The sequence below is a fragment of the Monodelphis domestica genome, chromosome 1 (genome assembly GCF_027887165.1).
Source record: "Monodelphis domestica isolate mMonDom1 chromosome 1, mMonDom1.pri, whole genome shotgun sequence".
Taxonomy (NCBI): Eukaryota; Metazoa; Chordata; class Mammalia; order Didelphimorphia; family Didelphidae; genus Monodelphis; species Monodelphis domestica.
The window spans coordinates 319276692-319300047 of NC_077227.1; the positions used below are offsets into that span (position 1 = coordinate 319276692).

General features: G+C 36.7%; 1 protein-coding gene across 12 annotated transcripts in view; it reads right to left on the reverse strand.

Moving 5' to 3' along the window:
- MARK3 (microtubule affinity regulating kinase 3) overlaps positions 1 to 22375 on the reverse strand; it is a 133254-nt gene extending 110879 nt beyond the window's left edge. For 11 of the 12 annotated variants that reach the window (XM_007473523.3, XM_056811216.1, XM_007473519.3 and 8 more), the window contains exons 1-2: positions 22120 to 22269; positions 2721 to 2912 (exon numbers count right to left, since the gene is read on the reverse strand). In XM_007473523.3, coding sequence (XP_007473585.1) covers positions 2721 to 2912; positions 22120 to 22170 — 243 coding nt within the window. In that variant the 5' untranslated portion in view covers positions 22171 to 22269. Of the gene's footprint in view, positions 1 to 2720; positions 2913 to 22119 lie in introns of all 12 variants that reach the window. The other variant, XM_056811217.1, reaches the window with a different exon arrangement.
- Between the last annotated feature and the right edge of the window lie 981 nt (positions 22376 to 23356).

A 23356-nucleotide genomic window follows, 5' to 3' on the forward strand; every position in this document is an offset into this window, starting at 1 on the left:
TTGAACCCAAATCTTCCTTACTTCCTGATTCCATATTCTATGAGCTTTTCTAACTATCTTCCTAATATTCTGCCTTCACTGCCCCAGGTACCTCCTCTGAAAAGAGAACATTATTTGCTCTCTAGGACCATTGTTAGCTTTTTAAAATTACTCAGAAACCAAAGCATAATACAATGGAAAGACTGATGACTTCAGAGTCAAAGTACCCGAGTTCAAATTCTGGCTCTGTTACTTACTGCATCCGTGACCCTGCTTAAGTTACTTCACCTTTTCACTAAACATTTAGAAAGAGTCTATTATGTACATGGCAAGGTGCTAGAATACAACAATGAAAAGAGAAGTCCCTTTCCTCAGAAACTTACAATTTATCATGGGAATCAACATCTACATTGTAATTTTATATTTATTTTATGTATACTTATGTATAAAATAAAAATAAGATTATTTGTGGAGAGACTATTAATAGAGGGATTCAAGAAAAGAACTTAATTCAAGAAAAGAAAATAGTATTTGAGCTGAGCTTTGAAAGAAACTAGGGATTCTAAGTGGTAAAAATGAGGAGGGAGTGCATTTCAGGGATGGATAACCAGTCTGGGCAAAGCCAGGGAATGATGTCAGGAAATATTAAGTAGGATAGTTTGGCTAGCTCATAAATGTATATGGCAGAGTGTGACGTACAACTAACATAAAAAGGTAATTGGGAACGTGAGTTGAGAAAAACATTAAATATATAATGTATAAGTTTATATTTAATTCTAGAAGTAATAGGGAGCCACTAGTTTGCTTTAGAAATATCACTTTAGGGGGAAGCTGGGTGGCTCAGTGGATTGAGAGTCCAAATCTAGAGACGGAAGGTCCTAGGTTCAAATCTGGCCTCAGATACGTCCTAACTGCTGTGACCCTGGGCAAGTCACTTGACCCCCATTGCCTAAAAAAGAAATATCACTTTACCAACTGTATGGAGGAGGAGCTGGAGAAGGAAGAAATGTGAGGCAGGAAGACAAATCTGAGGCTATTGCAATATTCCCAATGATGGGTAATAAGGACCTAAACTAGGGTGGTAGTCCAGTGGATGGAGAAAAAATGAATGTGAAAGATGCAAGGAAGTAAAATCAACAAGACAAAAGCTGATTGAAAAATGGTTGTTATTAGTGGTTAACTGGATAAAGGTTAAGGGAGAATGAGTAAGGGGGCAGCTAGGTGACTCAGTGGATTGAAAGTCAGACCCAAGAAACAGGAGGTCCTGGGTTCAAATCTGGCCTCATACACTCCCTAGCTGTGTGATTCTGGTCAAGTCACTTAACCCCCACTGACTATCTCTTAGTAGTCTGCCTTGAAATCAATACTTAAGTTTTGATTCTAAGACAGAAGGTTATGGGTTCAAAAAAAGGCATTGCAAACTACAAATGAACACACTCTCTAAACCACAAATAGTAAGAGAAATGAAAATAACTGAAGTTTCACCTCACTCCATATAAACTGGCAAAGATAATAAGAAACAGACAGTTGATGTTGGACAGGTTGTAAGAAAAACAGACATAGCAATATACTATGGAACTATGAAGTGATAAGGATATCAATTTGGAATTAGATAAATATCGATAAAATTGTTCATTCCTTTTGACCCATTGATCCCACTAGAGGGTACATACCCCAAGAAAGATAAAGACGGAAGGAATGATTCAAAATATGACAAAATACTCATATCAGTGTTTTCTGTGGTAAACAAGAACTAGAAACAAAGATGGTTTATCAATTGGGAAACGGTTGAAAAAAGTTAGTATGCAATAAAAATGATAAAAGAGGATTCAAAGATGTGGGAAGGTCTTCATGATTTGATGCAGAACAAAATATGCAAACCCAGGAGAACATTATAAATATAAATTGACTACAACAATTGTCCCTGAAAAGATCTTTAAAAAGAAGCTAAATTGCTAACTAAAAAAAAAAAACCAATGTCTTGGAAAACAGATGCTTTACAGTGTACATAATCTTCCACTTATGGAAGGGAGGCAAGAGACTACAAGGACAAGGTATTATGTACACCATCATATATATTCACTATCATATGTTTATGTTTATTTTGTTGGGGGGTTTTGTCACAAGGTAAGGTCAAGGGGAGAGAAAAGCAAACAAAGTTTAAGTTTGAGATGTTAAGTTTAAGATGATTATGATATAAAAACAAAAGATATTAATAAACTAAATTTTATTAAATGGAAAAGGGAAGGGAGGGAAAAAGTACATGTTTTACAGCTTTCTTAATGTCAAACTTCAGTTGAATTGTTTTAGTAATTTTATTCTGTACAATTAATTATGAATTATTCATATGTGAAGCTTGGGGCTCAGAAACAAGTAAAAATAAACTCCAATCTAATTATCCCATAGTTCTACTTTTCTCCTAGGTCAATAAACCTCAGAAAAGCTTTGAGAGCTGACTAAATTTCTAGGAGATATAATTTGCAAAACTAAATATGTCAAAAATGACAAAATATGTAATCAATGACATTAAAACACCTTTTATTTGAATTCTAATACAAAGTTTTAAATTATTTTAGGGATACTAATGAACACTTAGAAAAACCAGTCACTTCTGACTAACTGCATACTATATATTTTTAAACAAACAGGTGTTTATAGACATTTTTGTTTACTTATAAACACATATATGGGCTACCTTTGAACTTTTTTTTGGAATCAAAAGTGTAACAATCAGTACTTACTTCTCTGCCTGTAAGAATGTGTCTTGCCAGTTTTACTTTTGCAAAATTTCCCTTGCCAATTGTTTTCAGGAGTCTGTAGTTTCCAATATGGGGTTGTTCATCTGCACAGGAAGCTACTGAGTTTCTACAGCGAGCTCCAGAGCGCCCAGTTCGAGAGGTAACTTCTTGACGTCCATCTCCATGAGATGTGTGCTAAAATAATAACAACATACACAAGAATAAGGAAATAAAAGGACACAAGGTATTTTACCAAGTTTTAAGTCTTTGGTTGAAGAAATAACATTATTGCTTACAAATTAAAATTAATTTTAACGTGTCATGAACTTCTAGGAATATCTGTCCATTTTATTGCAACTTTCCATTTTAAATTTAAGAGGAAATGAATGAATATTTGGAAGACTAGAATTATAGGGAATTGGAGCAGCTAAGTGGCCCAGTGAATAGTCATGCCTGAAGACAGGAAGTCCCAGGTTCAAATCTGAACTCAAAAACTTCCTAGCTGTGTGATCCTCGGCAAGTCACTTGAAAGCAAACTAATTTACAAATATGATTCTCTTTAAAACATCAATAACAAGGAATTAACCCTTCTAAAGTATTTTTTGCATATAGTTGATCTTCACAATAAACCTACGTGGAATAGGTGTTACACTGTAGACAGGTGCTATCCTCATTTGACATGGTAGGAGATAAGTGATTTTGTTCAAAGTGAAAAAACAATTTAGTAACCAAGTTATATATAAAAAGAGCCAAGGTTTCCTAAAATTAAAGTCCTGTCCAATTTCCACTAACTATAATCATTCAAAAGGTATGCCTACAAACACTTACAGTATAACTTAAAAGGTCACTAGTATTACAACCACATAAGCATCTAATTTAAATAATCACCCAAGTTATAAGCACTCATTTTTAAACACATTTTAAACACAACTTTTAAGGTCTTCTAAGGCTATCATACATAGCATTTTCTAAACTCTTCTCTTCTCTGAGATGTCCTGGATCAATAGTACTAAAGATCAGTGGAATAGACTTGGGGTAAATGACCTCAGTAAGACAGTCTTTGACAAACCCAAAGACCCCAGCTTTTGGGACAAAAATCCAGTATTTGATAAAAACTGCTGGGAAAATTGGAAGACAGTGTGGGAGAGATTAGGTTTGGATCAACACCTCACACCCTACACCAAGATAAACTCAGAATGGGCAAATGACTTGAATATAAAGAAGGAAACTATAAGTAAATTAGGTGAACACAGAATAGTATACATGTCAGAACTTTGGGAAGGGAAAGATTTTAAAACCAAGCAAGACTTAGAAAGAGTCACAAAATGCAAAATAAATAATTTTGACTACATCAAATTAAAAAGTTTTTGTACAAACAAAACCAATGTAACTATAATTAGAAGGAAAGCAACAAATTGGGAAACAATCTTCATAACAAAAACCTCTGACAAAGGTTTAATTACTCAAATCTATAAAGAGCTAAACCAGTTGTACAAAAAAATCAAGCCATTCTCCAATTGAAAAATGGGCAAGGGACATGAATAGGCAATTTTCAGTTAAAGAAATCAAGACTATTAATAAGCACATGAAAAAGTGTTCTAGATCTCTTATAATCAGAGAGATGCAAATCAAAACAACTTTGAGGTATCACCTCACACCTAGCAGATTTTTCAACATGACAGCAAAGGAAAATAATGAATGCTGGAGGGGATGTGGCAAAGTAGGGACATTAATGCATTGCTGGTAGAGTTGTGAATTGATCCAACCATTCTGGAGGGCAATTTGGAACTATGCCCAAAGGGCACTAAAAGACTGTCTGCCCTTTGATCCAACCGTAGCACTGCTGGGTTTGTACCCCAAAGAGATAAAAGGAAAAAGACTTGTACAAGAATATTCATAGCTGCACTCTTTGTGATAGCCAAAAATTGGAAAATGAGGGGATGCCCTTCAACTGGAGAATGGCTGAACAAATTGTGGTATATGTTGGTGATGGAATACTATTGTGCTAAAAGGAATAATAAAGTGGAGGAATTCCATGGAGACTGGAACAACCTCCAGGAAGTGATGCAGAGTGAGAGGAGCAGAACCAGGAGAACATTGTACACAGAGACTGACACATTGTGGTACAAGAGAACATAATGGACTTCTCCATTAATGGCTTTACAATGTCCCTGAACAACCTGCAGCGATCTACGAGAAGAAAAAAAAAACTATCCTCGAGCAGAGGACAAACTGAGGGAGTAAAAACACAGAGGAAAAGCAACTGCTTGACTACAGAAGTTGAGGGGACATGATCGAGGAGAGACGCTAAATGAGCATCCTAATGCAAATACCAACAACAAGGAAATGGTTCAGAGCAAGGACACATGTGATACCCAGAGGAATTAAGCATTGGCTAGGGAAGGGGTGGGGGTGGGGGTGGGTTGAGGGGGAGGAAAAGAAAATGATCTGTTTCCTATGAACAATGTATGAAAATGACCAAATAAAATAACGTTTTAAAAAAAAGAAAGAAAGAAAGATGAGAGGGGAGGAAGGGAGAAAATCTGAATTCTAAAATGTAAAAAAATTATAAAAATTTGTTTCTACATGTAATTGAAAAAATAAAAAAATTGGAAGGAAAAAAAATAGTACTAAAGAGTAGCCCAAAATCTGTTTAACCTAACTAGTTTCTTCCCTATGAGCTTTACATCCCATCCCCTTTTCAAGACATACTTTAAAGTGCTTTTCTACTTCTAATTCTAAAGTATCTGAGGAAAATCTCTCTTGCCCTAGTTTTTCAATTATGATCCAAAATAAACCCAGTCATAATCAACACATTTCTCCACCCTTCTCATCATACCTATACCTACTGAAATGTATCTTAAAGGTCCAGCTCAGGTGAATTTCTTTCTCTGATCTCCTAAACAGAAGTAATTACTGCCCATCCCTGACTTTCTCAGATCTCTGCTCAACCTTTGCCCAATCCATTCCCCATGGATTCTAATCCATTCTCCACTTTGCTATTCATCTGACCAAGTCATCCCTTCTTCCTTATTCAATAAACTCCACTGGTCTTCTACCACTTCTAATTTTAACATTAAAACTACACTTAAGACTTCTGGGATATTGTATAAAATCCCATGACTTTCAAAGCCCTTCATAATATAATTTCCAGTCTTTTTATATTTAATTCACATACTTACCTCACATACTCTATGCTTTAGTGATACTGGTATCCTTGCTATTCTACATTCAAGTCACTCCAATAGCTCTAGACCCAGGAATTTCACTAGCTATCTATTTTCCATGCCTGAAATTTTCTCCGTCCTCACCTCTGCATCCTGATTTCAATTTGCAGCTAAAATCCCACTTTTAAGGAAGTCTTGATTCTCCTTAATGCAATAGTCTTGCCCTTTACTGATTTTCTCAAATTTATCCCCAATAGATCCTTTGTCCACTGCTATTTGTGTGTAGTCTCTCCCCATCAGAATGCAAATTTCTTGACAATAGGGGTTATTTTTTGGTCTTCTTCATATTCCCATTTGTTTTGTAAACGCAACCTTTTTACACATCATATTTTCTTAAAAATAGAACACACAAATAATTTAGCACTCAATTTTAGGTAAAAAAAATTACTCTTCAATTTTAGAGAATACAGGCAATTTTTTAAAAGATTCACGGTCATTTAAAATTTTAATTTGCAGCTTAGTTTTTCCTAGAAAAATTAACAGATAGCAATCTCAATGATTCCAAAAGGATACAGACTGGGGAGGAAAAGAAATCACATTTATAGACAGCACACAGTCCAATTCTACCATGGTTTCAATATATCTGTGTTAGCATGGACTGAATATGAACTCAAACTAGTAAGGACCCTTGAAGTGTTCCCTTCCACCTCCCTATTCCCAGACTAATAGCTCTATCTGCAGATATAAAGGAGGGAAATGATCTAGGAATAGCTTGGTAAATGTTTAACAATCAGATCTCAGAGGGAAAAATGTGCCCTTCATGGCCTGAAGTTTAAACTGCATTAACATTATTTCCAACACTTTGTGTGTTATGGGTCCTTGGGGAGTATGCACCACCAGAATCATTCTAATGAACAGATAGGAGTCATGATAGTATGCAGACAATCAACAAAACAAACACTCTAAACCTCCAAATTCTCTTTTCCAACTGCCTAGTAAATATCTTATATTGGATGTTCTATAAACATATTAGACCCAGCATATCCAAAACTGAACTCCTCATCTTTTTCTCTCAAACCTTACTTTCTTCTTAATCTGCCTATTATTATCAAGAGTACCACCATTCTCCCAGTTTCCCACACTCACAAACTGGTGGTACAATATTGTAGCATTTTTCCAGACTCCAAAAATAATAAAAAGCTAACATTTATATAGCACTTTAAGGTTTACAAAGTATTTATATATAACATATATATATTTCATATTGTATATATCTATGTAGGTATATATATGAAAATATATATATATATAAATAAAATCTTTCAAATACCATTGATAGTGACTCAACAATTACATTTGCAAATTTTAAAAATATTCTATATGGGCCAGATTGGCTTAAACTAATCAAAAGTAACTCATTACTTTCTTGGATATCGACTTCCTATTTGCCATTTTGCATCATTCTTTTCTGAAGCAAAGTAACCTCCTTACAATAGTTTGGATATTTTAGGTACAAAGTAAACAAGGATAAGAGAGAGGGACTAGACCAGTGATTTTCCCCGACACAGAGAATTCTCAATAAAGAAACACCTCTACCAATGAACATCAGCAACTTTTTTTCAATTTACTGTCTTACAGAGCTGTCTAAGGCACTCTTTGTTTTCGACTTGCCCAGGATAAAACAATCAGTCATAGGTAGGCCTTAAGCCCAGATATTCCTAGCTCAGAGGCCAGCCTTCTATTCATCAAATCAGCCTATCTTTCATACATTAGATAACCAAAGTAAGTCAAGAAATTAAATTTAAAAAATTGTGGCAGTACTTAATCCTTCTCCTTAAATGTATCTACTAATTAAAACAGACCTAGCAGGTATAACTACCTATCTGCCATATAGCTCAACTGTAAAATACAATGGAATCAAATCTTGTTAAAGTGGAAAATGCTCAAACTTTTCCCAAACATAAAACTAAACATAGGTGTTAAGGAAAAGTTAATGACAAGTTACATTCATTCAAGAAATATCATCACTGAACATCTAACATTCAGAGCTCCACAGGGGATACAAAAATTATCATATATAATTCTGTCCAAGACTTCAAAGAGTTTACATTTGAATATAAGACCAGGGCATAAATATATTATAAAATATGATAAGGTGAAAGAATATAAAGAGAGGGAAAAAATATTATGTAAAGTCAAAAAGTCTGGACATCAACATTAGGAATAATACTGATTAGCTAGAAAATGCAAAGGAAGTCTTCACCCAGAAGACTAGAAATGAATGAGTGTCCTTCAGCCCATGTCATACTGGGAGCAATTGAAGGAACAGGGGAATGTTAGTCTGGAGAAGATAGGGATAGAGAGCAAGATGGATAAAACTTGGTATTTCTCTAGTAAGTAGTCAAATAATCAATATTTACTAAGAACACTGCTAAATGCTGATCCCAGCAGGAATGATGGTGGAAGTTGTAGGAAACTTGGGCTTGAGGCCAAGAAGAATTTCTTAACAATTAGTGCAATCCATAAGTAGAATGGGCTGCTTTGTGAGGTAGTTCCCCCTCATTAGAAGTCTTCAAAGTGGCTCTCTTGCCACATGTTGTAGTTGAGAATAGAAAGAGAATGGGTCTTTTGAGTATGAGTTCAACTAGATAGTCACCTTCCCACTTTATATTCTGTTATTCCTTTGGGGGAGTAGGAAGTAAGATACTCAAGAAAATTTCAGGGAAAGAAAAAAATCACATGTAGCATGTTTATATTACATATACTGTATTACAATAAGAGACATCACATTTAAACTAGATCTTAAAAGGATGGGTAGCAAGACAGCCAATGGTAAGGGTAAAAAAGTATTACAAAGGAAATATTGTGAGTGAAAATCATGAGAAAAGACAAGGGGGGTGGGGCAGGGAAAGGAACAGGAATTTATTAAATGTCTACAATAGGCCAGTGTTTAGGCCTATACTGTGTTTAGGGATTTTATAAATATTATCTCATTTGAACCTCATAACTCTGCAAAGTAGGTGCTTTTATTATCTTCATTTTGTAGCTGAGTTAACAGGCAGATAGAGGTTGGGACCTGACTAGGCTAGTAGTATGACAAGCTAGACTTAGTCATAGCTAAGTAAGTTTCTGAGGCTGTATTTGAACTCAAGACTTCCTAATTCTAAGCCTAGCACTCTAGCCATTGCCCCACCTGGTTATGGAAATTTGAGATGTTTTCAAAACAAATTGTCCAGTTAGGTTTCAGTGGCTGAAGAGGAATAATCAGGCTAAGATGCAACCAATCATGAAGTCTTGAATGACAGATAAAAACATTTGGATTTCATTCCAAATACCTAAAGTAAACCATTATATTTGTTTTTTGAGAAAAGGAATGATCTGTATACCCTAATACCTACATCCACTAAGATGATTCTTAAGGTCCTGATCAACACTTGTATTCATTCCTTAAATTAGGGTAGCCAGCAACTTAGAACCTCAGAAAAGCATTATAAACTGGCAAAATCTTCATATCCATAAGAGATTTCCCAGTCTCAGAATCCCAAAGGTACTAAAAAGGTCCTATACTTCCAGTGAGTTAGGAGATCAGGAGTTAGCTGTTTGCTCAACATTGGAATACCTTCTGAAACTGTTTTATCTCATCACCTTGGAATGAGGCTAATAAGAGCTCATTCTGAGTGGGAATTCAGTCTTTCCCAAGAGACCCAATTACTACTGATACAGATTACTGGCCAAAAATCACTGACACCTCTACCTTTACAGCATATACCCTTCATAAAGAAGTTCCCTAGTATTTGGAATAATAAATGTGCTGTCACCTTCTATGATCTCTACATCAACACAAAGCTTAATTATCATAGAATCCTAGAGAGGGAGAGTGCCCTGATCAATTGGTTCTTTCTATATTTGATAATCTTTTGTTCCCCTTACTCCTGAATTCAAGACTTGCCACCTACCAATGCAAAAATCCTCTTCTCTTCTCTTCCTTCTACTAGTCAACATTCTTCCCTACCATTCATATAGCATTTTATATTGTACCCATATTTGATCCCACAAAATTTCCAATTCTATCACTTAAAATAAGCCTGAATCTTTTCAGAGCAGGCTACTGTCACTACCATAAACCTAAATAAGAAGAGTAAATATATTCTTTTTTCTTTCTCCAAGAGAGCTATTTCCAAACTTCTTCTGCTATCATTATTCACCCAATCTAGATACTTTTGGTGAAAACAAACTCTCCTCCCCAGACCCCCAAAAGAGAAAGAAACATATTCCACTCCTCTTCTCAAGGAATTTAATACAGGGTTCTCAATCTCTCCAACTTGACCCCTTTCCTCATTCTTAAAAAACTTCCATATACGTGCTATTATCCTCTCAGTGACCCTGGGTTTCCTCTATTTTCATGTGCCCTGATCTTCACTTAAATTCTGCTACCCAAAGGTTGCTCTTTCCTCGGATCTCACTGCCACCTCTATGATTTTGGATTATAAAATTCCTCTTTTTTTTTCTTTTGCAGTGCTCATTTATGTTGTCAGTGATATAGAAATATATGTTCAATAGATACATATATGTCCATATAATAAGTTAAGCTTCTGGACTTGGAACTGAATTCTCATCTTCCTTTCCCCATCCCCATTTAAACAACAAAAATAACCCCCCCTACTTTTCCCTTTTCCATATCTCTCTAAATGATATACCAACAAAAGCCAAAAATGACATAATGCTAAAGGATATAATCTCTAATTCTGTTTCTGTCTCACTTTTGCTCAATCTTTTTTGTCTTCAATATGGTTCCCTATATTCTCCATTGTCATCCCAAATACATACAACTTGAATAAGCTTCTTGTAAACAAATATTGTTATTGATATTATTTTATTACCCATGGTTCCTTTTATCAAGATGTAATTTCCATCCTCTCTTTTAATTAGGTCAATTTTCACTTTTGCTTTGTCTGAGATCACAATTACTACTACTATTTTTTTAACTTTAGAAAAAGCATAATAGATTCTGCTCCAGCTCTTTCTTTACCTTTATTCTGTTTGTGTTTCCCTGCTTTAAATGTTTCTTATAGATCACATACTGTGAGATTCTGACTTTTAATCCACTCTGCTATCCTCTTCCATTTTATGGGTGAGTTCATTCCATGCATATTCATAGTTAAGATTACTATGTGTTTACAGACTTAAAAAAAAAATCTTTGTATACTCAGTGTCCAATACAACACATTGTGCATAATAGATGCTTTTTGGATAGACTTATTCTTCTAATCCAATACTCAAGCTAAAGCCTTCACTTTCCTTCCTTTAGACTTAACTGGGTCCTTCCTCTTACCCTCCCAGGTCCCTATCACTTGTATGCTCCAATTTCTATATTGCTGGAGGAAACCATGGAACTGTCCCAACTAGGTTTATTACTAACTAGTTTGTTAGCTAATTTTTTGATGTTTTTACAATTTTTCCAAGTAACAAGTATTTCCCCCCTAAATTGTCCTTCCCACTAACTCCTTCCCCTCAACTGAGCAAATTATTTTAAGATCTGCAGGGCAGGATAGTTTGGGTGATGAGCAACAGAGCCAGACAGAGTTAGTTAACAAAATTTTATATTCACAAGGGCAAGAGTGGCCTGTTTAACAATAGAGGAAGATAACAATAAAAAACAAGACTAATGAAATGAGAATGTTTTCTAAACTGACCAATAAGGAAGGAAGAAAGAATGAGGAACAAGTATGTAGGTACATACAACTTTTTAACTGTGCCATGCAGCAAAAGGAGGGAGGGGATGATGTCCAATCTCTAGGACTTGCATACATCCTGGGGGGTCTGAAGACATACCAGTCAAACTAGTTTTCTTCAACTCACAAAATCCCTCAATACATACCTACCTAATCCAGTAAAACAAGTATCCACATTAGCCATGGCTAAATAGGAGTATCTCTTTCTAGATTTTAAGTTCATCACCTCTCCATAAGAAAATGAGTTGCATGCTTAATCTTCCTTCTTTTGGCTTCGTGGTTTATCGCTGCACTGATCAAAGTTCTAGCATTTTAAAATTATTTTTCTTTACAATGCTGTTATCACAATGTAAATCACTCGTAGTTCTTCTTGGTTTGTTCTGTTCACAGAAGACGTCTTCCCAGTTCCTTCAGAAATTGTCTATTTCATTATTTCTTATAGTATATTCATATACTATTTCCTTCATATGCCACAATTTAATTATTCATTCCCCAATAGGACAATTTTTGACTATTATAAAAAGAACTATACATACTTTTGTGCATATAAATTCTTCTCCAATTTCTTTTGGACAAAAATCTAGTAGTAGTATTGCTACAGCATCAAAGGCTATTTTCAGTTTGGGAACTCTGTGAGTGTGGTGCCAAATTGCTTTCCAGAATGCAGGGACCAATTGAGATTTACAAAAAAGTGTACTTATCTACTTGTTTTCCCCATAGCTCCTCCAACAATGTCAATTTTCTATTTTATCATTTTTTGCCAGTCTGATAGATATGAGGAAGAACTTTAAAGCTGCTTATCCTCTTCTGTTAGTGATTATGAATATCCCCTACCATTATGGTTTTTGATACCTTGGATTTCTTTTGTAGAAAACTGCCTATTCACATCCTTTCACCATTAACCTACAGGAGAATGGCTCTTTAAACAATTCCTTATTTATCTTGGATAGGAGAGCCTTCCCTCTCCCCCTTACCTGGTTTCCTTCCAATTTTCACATAAGATTTGGGGGGTTGAGGGGTTTAGTTTTAAATGACAGAAATTTTCCATTTTTTCTTGTGTGATCCTTTCACTTGGTTAGTCTTGAACTTATCCCCTATCCATAAATCTGAAAGATTTCTTCCTTATTCCTATAATTTATGATGCAACTTTTAAAATATATAACTTTTAAAATATCTAAACCATGTAGGTATTTGGAGATTATCTAGGTATAAAATGTAATGGGTCAATTTTTCCTATCAGTTTGTCAGTTTGTCTTTACCTTGCTAGGAAGGCCTATCACTTAATAACAATGTAACCACTATAATCCCTCTGAGATATAGTCAACTCTAAGATTTATCTAAATCATAAATGGGATGCCTCTACATAGATGGGAGGGGGTTTCCACACTAAGGAAAGCAAAAGATTCTTGATACATTTGACTATATGGATAATACTTTATTTTGGGCCAGTGTGGAAGAGAGAATTTGAGAATGATTTTGTAGCAGCTGAGTTTGGAGCAACTGTCAGTCAAATGAGTGTATTCTGACTTGGAATGTTCCTGGGAAAGGCAGTTGGGAGCGAGACCAACTGTAAGATTACCTGGTGGATCCTGGTTGCCTTCTATCAGGGAAGGAAGCAGCTGATTTCTCTCTTGGACTTTGGAGAATCAAACTGGAGGTGGCCTGGTGACTTTGAAGGCAGAAGAAAGAAGGACAATAGTCTAGATATCTCTCTGACTTGCTCTGTTTATGATAGTGACTGAAATCCAGATCTATCAAGACATTTCTCTCAACATCCTCCAACCTAAGGCTCACAGTAGTATTAGGGAAATCCTCATCCCTCTTACCTCCATTCTCTATCCCTTCCTGTTTTCCCCAAATAGACCCTTTTCAGAAGATAAAGAAGAGAAAGACTATTTCATTTGAAACATCATAGTTCACCCTGAGTGATTTAGAAAGAAGAAAGGGGGGAGGGGAAGCTGAAGAGGCTGAAGAAGAGGGAGGCTGGGAGAGAGGGAGGAAACAGGAAAAAGGGAGGGCAGACAAAAGAAAGAAGATAACTAACTGCCTGATCTGTTAGTTACCAATTACAATCAAATATAGTCCCTTATTATTATTATCTATTACAATAGCTATCTTTTTAATCCCACCCAGTATAGACTGGATAAGACTTGCCTATCACTAATAGGCCTAAAACAGAAGAGTTGAGCAGGAAGGGAAACAAGTACAAAGAGAGGGGGAGAATACTATTAACTGAAACAGTTTCCAGAGATTGACTGAGATTTAAAGTATTATTTTGTCTAAAAGTTTTAAGGGCAGAGGATGAAAACAGGCTGATCTCTGGAAAACCCTTCCTGCTCTTTGGTTTCAAATTTATCCCTATCCAGAATTTTAATTTAATAGGTAAAATGAAGGCAGAATAGATGATTTAGCAAAAACAAAAAATAAAACACAAAACTCCTTGTATTTTAAAATATGTGGTTCATAATTACAATTTTAATATTTAAAAATTCTCATCGATAAGTAATTTCACTTAGAATCATTTGGGACAACAAGCCTTCACTATCTCAGTTGAAGTATGGTATCCATGAAGTCAAAGATGAAAGTTTGGTTTCTATATAGTAGCTTCAAAATATGAAAAATACTCTAATCTACTAGCATTTAGTCCATTCTATATTCAGGTTGTCATTTTAATACAAAACAGTTGAGAAAAAAAAAGGAACCAAGGACCAACATATAAATATATACTTCATTATCCATGTGATCCTGGCCAAATCACAAACCTCGTTAAGCATCCACATATTTTATTAAAATAAGAATCTCTAAAGTTTCTTCTAGTTCTAGAGTCTATAATCCCATAATTCTATAAATCAATTACTAGTACTAAGAATAAAAAATCACTTCAAACACAGGTCCTTCAAGCAAACAACTCCAAATATTGCTGGAGACTCAAAGCTTAATTCAATAAATATTTAGAATGCTTACTATCCCTAAACAAAGTAGTTTTTAAGATATCCTGAAGTTTCACATTCCCTTAAGAATGAATATTCAGATTATTACCTAAATAAAAGTAATATAAGGAAACTTGTGACTTGCTTTTCTCCCAGTTCTATCAACAAGAATAAGCTTTCCTGGCTATTACCTAAAACCACAGAATATGTTTCACAAGCAAGTTGTTGCTAGTGATGAAACCATAGGATCATCGAGTTTTAAGTGGTACAGGATTTTGGAGATAATCTAATACAACTTCCTCATTACAAATGAGGAAACAAGAGGACTATAGAGGGGAAGTGACTTGCCCAAAGTTATGTGGATGGGAATAGGAAAGCAAAGATTCAAATCTTTGTCCTGACTTCAAATCTTTTTCCTATAACACAGTGCTTCTCCTAACCCCCCCATACATCAAATATATCTGGTACTCTGATTTATAGGTATTTCTAGGAAGATTTGTTTGAGAGGAGGTATGACTAAGGGGAAAGAAAGGTTTCAAATTCTGTTGTGGAATCCTTCTGTATTTATGGTCTAGAACCTCAAAACCTGGTTTACTCTCAGGTTTTGCCAGAATGTATTAAGTAAATGTAGTTAAGCATTTCTTCTAAAGAAGCTTTTTCTTAAAAAATAAACAAACAAAAAAACCCCAACAACACCATACCTTCTTCCTAAGAATCAATACATTGGTGGGGCTTGGCAATGTTGGGTCACACAACTAGGAAGGGTCTGAGGCAAAATTAGAACTTAGGACCTCCCATCTCAATGGCCTAGCTCTCAACTTATTCTTACAAGATGCTTATAGAGAAATTCGGATTTCCCAAGGAACTTGGATTTAGACCACTGTTTTATAAGCATGATAAAATCTAAAAAAGAATAGTTTCCAATAAAAGTAAATATGAACTGACACAATTGTGGAAAGTTTAAAAAATTAAAATGTTACTATGTAGCCCTTCAAAACCTGGCCACTTCCCTACCTTTCCAGTGTTCTTTTACTTTATATTCTCCACATACTCTTCAATCCAGAGACCCTGGCCTCCTAGTTTTACCTGAACTAAGATGTCTTCCTTTCATGCATAGAACACACTCCCTTCCCCACCTCTTGGCTTCTTTCAAGTCTTAGCTAATATCCCACAAAAAGTCTTTTCCAATCCCTCTTAATTCTAGTTCCTTCCTTCTGCTGACTGTTTCCTATCGATTCTGTATATAGTTTGTTTGTACATGATTGTTTGCATGTTGTCTCCTCCACTAGATTCGTGGACTCTGACAGCATTTGCTTTTTTCTCAGGATCCCCACTGTTTAGCATAGTATCTGCCACACAAAAAAGGCTCAATAAATGTTTATTGACCAAGTATTACTTGAATATTTACTATTCCCAGTTCTTTGCATTCAGAATACCCCTCCGGAATAAGCACACCACTGGCCTAATGGATTCAGGAGGTGGAATGAGGAATACTATTTTTTTAATACTGTCAATGTGGGAATTTGGTTTTGTTTCATTATGAATATTTGTTTTAACGGTTTTGTTTTGTTTTGTTTTTTTCCTCCAACAGGAGGAGATGAGAGAGGAAAAAATTTTATTTAAAAAAAATTTAAGATCCAGAGGAGTTCCGTGAAATTATATGCTATGCTGACTAAATAACCATTGAATTCCTTTTTCACAATCCCTGGAGGCATTTAAATTTTAAGTATTATTCTACCCATTTTACAGAGAGAAGAAATTGGTGACTTTCTTTCCTGGCAAAATATATCATCTATATAACTTCCTAAACATACTATTTTTCCCCTCATCCATCTGGACTAAATCTCTTGCAAGAGGCTTATTCTCTGTCACCTTTACAAATAATAGATCTGTGTTGTAATCTTTGAATTTTTAAAAAACATTTCTGCTTTGTAGAGTTTCATTAAGATTCCCAAGATCTCAAAGCAAGAAGCAGAGTTTTTAATTTGATCCAGTAATAAGATCCATTCCCCTAAAACCTTTAAATGAGATCTACTTTTAATGATGTTTCCTGTTTTATATATATATATTTTATATATATATATATATTTTATATATATATGTATACACACACACACACACACACACACACACATATATAAATTAGCCTTCCTAACTATATTAAGAAATAATTTAAAAACCAGGCTGAGTTTGTGGAAAAAAATCAGGACCAGAAGTTTAAATATTTACAAGTGTATGAATTTGAACTATCATTTGGCATATGACTCTTTAGGCAAGGGTCTAAACTTTCTTTTTTCCATTTGCTAAAGGAGGAGGTTGGACTAAACGTTTTCTAAGGTTCTTTCTATATACTAAAATTCTAAATCTTTTGTAATTCTACACACCCATCAGTTTAATATTGGAGATTCAAATCACAATAGGGAGCTGAAAGGGGATTTATGATGAAATATTACATTTTCATCTTATGATATAAAATATTCAATAATCAAAATTAAAAACAAATGATTTAACTTGTAATGTAGTGTAGTGGATAGTGTGTTTGAGTCAGGAGACCTGGGTTCAAAACCCCACTTCTGATGTTTCCTAGCTGTGTGACCATGGGGAAATCACTTAACCTCTTGAAGCCTCAGTTTCCTCACTTGTAAAATGTGTACCTATCCTCATTGAATTGTGAGGTTCAAGTAAGAATGAACACAAAATATTTTTATAGTCAGTTACTTTTAACAGCTCTTGAATTTTAGTAAAGCACCCAAAATTGCCAAAATAATTGTTGACTAAAATTACTAGGGCAAACAAAACTTAATATCTTCATGAGATGCCTACAGGAATTGTTCATGTCGAATATGAATTTGAGTTTTAGTTTTGAGATGTACTTCAGGGAATAAAAGGCATTTCAAATCTTTCTTGAACAAGCCAAGACAAGAGTTACTATAAACAAATTGAGGTGAACAATTCTGAAAAACATATAGCAACTTTCGATTAGTGGAGTAAAAAAAGATTAATGAATATACAATAAAGAATGCACATAATATATGTAATAGACTGAAAATTAAGAATTTAAAACCAAATTTTAAAACCTGAACTTATAAAACTCTTAAAATTACTAACCCTCTCAAAATTATAAACTGTTAAATCAGAGTTCAAAGAGGCCCAAACACAGCATGTCCAAAACTGAAAGTTAATTTTCTACCTCTACAACTTGTCTTCCACCCTTTTTCTTCCTTGCTGATGGCAACCATCACCTTCTTTGGGACCATCCAAGCTAAAAATCTCCATTGCCTTTGGTTCTTCAGTCAACATCTAATTGTTGCAAATTCTAAAATCTCTCTTGTAAAATCATCTCCTTTACCTTTACCTCTACCTCCAATGCAAATAATCCTAGTGCAGGAATCAGGGGACCTAGATCTGAATCCCAGTTCTACTACTTGCTTATCTACATGACCCTGAAGGGATCTCTGGGACTATCTTCTTAAATAAAGGTACTGGACTAGATCATCATTTCTCAAACTGTGATCTGCCTCCCTCCATACATAACCCTCACCCCCTCAAGGGATCCTTGAGGTCAAAACTATTTTCATAATAAAACTAAGACAATTTATAATGTGGTAACTATCAACAAACATAACCCAATATAAAAGTCCTTTGAGGTTCTTAATTTTGTAAAAGGTTCCAAGGCCAAAAAGTTGGAGAATCACTAGCCTAAGTAGTTGCTAAGTAATAACTAGACTAAGTAATAGGCCCAGCCCTGACACCTGTTTTTGTAAGCACAAACTAAGAATGGTTTTTACATTTTTAAGTAAAAAATGCAAGTGTATTTTATTTTTTAAATAAAAACAGAGGGCAGCTGAGTGGCTCAGTAGACAGAAAGCCAGGCCTAAAGTTGGGAGGGCCTGCTTTCAAATTTGGCCAGACACTTCCTAGCTGTGACCCTGGGTAAGTCACTTAACTCCAACTGCCTAGTCCTTATCTCTCTCCCCTCTTGGAACCAATACTTAGTATAGATTCTAAGGCAAAATGTATGGGTTTTTAAAAAGTAAAAAATAAAAACGGGCAACAGGCCACCTCAGATGATAGTCTGCCAACTCCTGGCCTAGACAGTCACTTAGATCTCTTCCAACTTTAAATCCTCTGACTCTCAACAGATCTATTGAAAGAGCCTTTTAATTGGCCTCTCCCCATTCTCCCATCCGGCATAAAAATGGCCAGAACAATCTTTATTATGTCTTCTAAACAGCATGGAGGAAAAAAGTCTTCAGTGCTCCTTTACAGCCAAGTGCAGTCCTTGGCCCCCCACATTTATCTGTATGAACCCTTCAAGGCTTATTGCATGCAGTTTCCTTATATTCTCCTGATTTCTAAGCCTTTTCATATATTATCTCTGAAATACATTCCCCTTCAAAGTCCAGCTCAAGTGCTAGCTACCGCTTCCTTGTAACCTTCCACCTTTCTAGAATCTACCATACTACTCCGGACCATTCCTATGCATGCAACATCCTATTACAATTTGTATTTTAATCTGGGTTCTTAGTCTATGAAAACTCCTAAAGAGCAGGGCCAGTTTTGTTTCACCTGTTGATACACTACAAAACAAGAGTGTATTCATGTCATCAAATGTTAGATGACTTAACGGAGGCAAAAAATTAAACTCAGAAACTACTTGTAGCCTAAATCATTTGTTCTTAAAATTTTAAACATACAAATTCTTCCCTCATCCAGATTCACAAACTGAAATATATGTTTGAGTGGTGAACATTGGATATTCTTGTTGCCTCAGACTATGATAGGAAATCTGCTCCATTACTGTTTTTAATGTCAATTTAGAGATGAAGAATTGTGTTCTTGACCTTACTCCAGATAGTCAAATCTGACTAACCTTTTGCTTGATCCATTCCACTAAGCATTCCAAGAAAAAAATCAGCAAGTCAGAAATCAATGACAAGGGGGGGCAGCCAGGTGGTTTAGTGGATTGAGAACCAGGCCTAGAGACTGGAGGTCCCGGGTTCAAATCTAATCTCAAATACTTCCTAGCTGTGTGACCCTGGGCAGTCACTTGAACCCCATTGTCTAGCCCATATCACTCTTCTCCCTGGGAACCAATACACAGTATTGACTCCAAGATGGAAGGTAAGGGTTAAAAAAAAAAAGAAAGAAATCAAAGACAAGCTCTTCAAAGAAAAAATATTTAATCCATTAAGTTTAAGATTTTTCTATTGTTCAGTTTTGGTTTTAGTGCATTTAAGTAAAACATATCATTTATAATTACTGTACCAACAACAACCTATTGTTATTAACGAAGTAGCCAACATAATTATATGCTGGAGATACTATGTCCCAAATTTTACAAGAGATTAAATCACCAGATGGCCAACCAACAAGTAGCAGTGTGTGGGGATTAAACTTAGGCATTTGATACCACTCGGCAACATTTAGTTGCTCAGTGTAGTAGTTAAGAGTGAAGAATACCTAAGAGAAGCAAGGAATCTTTTTCTAAAGTAATCTAAAATCAGCCACCTTCACACTGCCCTAGTTTCGGTACAAATTCAGACCTTCATCTACCTTTTTACCTGGCCTACCACAGCCTTCCTAATTGATCTCCCTGCCTCAAGTCATTTCCCCAACTCTAATAGGCTCCCTACTCTGTACAGTTGCCCAAGTAATAGTACTGAATAGTACTAAAATACAGGTCTGATCAAGTCACTAGCCTCCTTAATAATTCCCAGTGGCTCCTTATTACCTCAAGAATAAAATACAAACTCTTCTGCTGGGCAGTTAAAGTCTTTCACTGGCTGACATGAACCTGTTTGAAGACTTATTACACCTTCACTAATTCTACTGTCCAACCAAAGTGGCTTACCTGCTGCTCCTCCTATCATTTCCAGCCTAGGTGCCTTGGCTGACTGTTGTCCAAATCTGGAAGGCATTCCATGCTCAACTCTACCTTTTAGAATTTCTAATTTCAAAGTTCCATTCAAGTGCCTCACTGACAAGAAGCGTTTCCAGATGCCAGCAGCTGCTATTGTATCCATTCACCAAATCACCTTCTATTTACTTTGTATACTTTGTCTATTTATTTACCTATTTACATAGTTTCCCCAATAGAATTAAGCTCCTTTAGGGCAGGGCCAATTTCATTTGTCTTTGTAGCTCCAGAACCTGGCAGTGTCTGGCATGTAGTAGGCATGTAATAAATGCTTTTAGGTCTAGTTACCAATAAAACTTTTAATTTAAGTACAGCATTTGGTTTCTAATAATTACTTAACCTGATATTTTTGCAGCCAAGAATTTTAGCTGATTAATTCAATCAGTTCTGTTCTAAAAACTGCATGAGTTCAATCATTTGGATATAATTTACCCCAAAGTTTGAGGGGAGGTGAAGTTATCACTTTAAAACAAGGTTTCTTAACATTTTTTTAATCTTATAGATCCCTCTGGCAGTCTGGGGAATCTTATGGGCCTTCTCGGAATGCTTTTAAATGTGTAAGATAAAATACACAGGCCTACAAAGGAAACCAATTGTATTTAAATAGTTATAAAACAAAAAAATTTTTTTTAAGTTTCCAGGACCTAGGTTAAGGAATTCTCCTTTAAAAGAATCACAAAGACAGTAACTGACAACAACAAACAAGCAAGAAAAATAAAAAAAATTTTCTGTTTTCCTCCCCCCTCAAAAGAGATGTGACAAAAACTATTTTTTAAGAGTGTGGATTCTGAGTAATTTAAATATTTTTTTCATCTAGTGGTTTCTGACTACCACCCAAATTGATCATAAAGAATTTTTAAAGGCATTTTTTAAGAGACTGACTTCTGTCGAGGTGACCCAAACAAGTTATACTAACTAGTACAACAGCAACATTTAGACTTTATTAGTCAATACCACTCCTACTAAGGCAACACAAAATATGTTCTCACAGCTCAAACATCAGTGGATATTACTTAATTAACAATCCCTAGTCAGTTTGAAAATAAGTATTTTTAAGAAAACACAACAATAACTGCTCTTGGATCAATTCAGGATTTTACTACTGCCCATTGTGTGCAGATTTAAAGCCTAGATTAGGACCCAGAAGCTCTTACCTCCCCACTAACTCCGAGAGAACCGAGACCACATCACAACTTTGGATTTGTCCCAACGCCAGACTCCTAAGATTTCATTTATAAAATATATGGCCTTTCAAGGTTTACATACAGTGCTTTCCTCCTAACAACTCTGAGATAGATGCCTACTCCCAGTACTACACCCAATTCACCAAAAAGGAAACTGAGTCTCAGAGTTTGAGATTTGCCCAGTCACAAAGGTTTTAAGTAGGATCAGGTCTAAACTAGTACTCTTTCAAGTACACCAGCCTAAGGCCATTCACAGCAGGCAAGTTAAGTGCACGGCTGCACACAATAGGCGCCTAGTGTTTATTGAATGCTGAATGTTAACAGTCTGTTTTCAGATTTGCTGACAAAATTTACCCAGTTGTTTTTAGCTTCCGGAAAGAAGAGTGTTCAAGCAACAACACTATTTGAAACATCTCCCAGAATAAAACAAATGCTACCAATGAATTGCTGCATTACCGTGGCTACTTACGTTTTCAGTGTCTCGCTCAATCACCGTTGGCAAGGGGGTCCTAGTGGACATTTTAATTCACTTTTAATTTTTCCCCCACAATGGAAAGAGAGGAAATACAAAACAAAACGAAAAAAAAAGACAAAAAAATTACCCCCAAAAAACAAGGAACGACAACAAAAAAGAATCAAGTCTCGCCGGTCCGGTGGCCACAGGACAGTCTCAGTAGTGGTTCTGAAGGGGCACCATGGGGGAGGGTGGCTTCCTTCTCCCTCCCCCCGCACAGTGGTCTAGATCCCAGGCTTGGCCCAACGATTCCCCGGGCAGGTTCCGGGCTTCATGCTGCTTTCGCAGCCCCACCCCCCAGGTCTGGGACCGGACACCGACCCCTTTTCCCCCCTCCCCGCCCCGGTGCAGCTGGAGGGGCGGGGAGGCTTCAGGCGTGGGAAAGTCCTGGAAGGAGAGTGGTGCCCAGGACAGGGCGATGGAGGGCGAGGTGGGTTTGGCCTAGGGGGTCTCTAAGGTCCGTCCTGGCTCCGTGCTGGGCGGTCAGGGAGGAGCAGCACGAGCAGAGACAGCGGCAGCAGGCAGGGCAGGGCCAGGCCAGGCTGGGCAGGGGAAGAAGGGAGGGGAGACTGCAGGGTCCGCCCGCCAGGCTCTCCCGGATTCCCGCGAGCTTCGCACTCCTCCGGCCGCGGCGGCTCCTCTTCCTCGCCTCAGGTTTCAGCACCGGGGCCTCCACACCTCGGCACCAGCAGCCCTGGAAGAGGAGTGAAGGGCAGGCTGCGGAGGGTCACAGGCGCCAATCATGGAAAGGGCTTCAGGCAAGCAACCGTAGTCTCCCGTCACCGTCTTGCCTCCCCAGCCCCGCCCGCCCGCCTCCCTGCCTGCCTCCGCTGCCCAAATCTCCGCAGCCTGCTGCCGCCTCTCCTCAGAGATCCAAGATGGCCGCCGCCCAGCTTCCTCTGCTGCCTCCGGCTCCCCTCGCCGACCCCAGACCGGAGCGGAAGTGACAGCACCCCCTTTGCCCCGCCTCTCCAGCGGAGATTCCGCCAATAGTCGAATTGGCTGTTGTTGCTAAGGGCGACTGGATTCCTGTCAGGGAGGGGAGGGAGAGGGGAAAAGGAAAGGGGAGGGAGAGGAGGGGAAAAGGTAATAAAGAGAAAAGGTGGGGTCATGGGTTTGAGAAGACTCCTAGGGTCATAAAATTTAGGAGTCTGAAGGGACCTTAGGGACTATGTGGTCCAAACCCTATTTT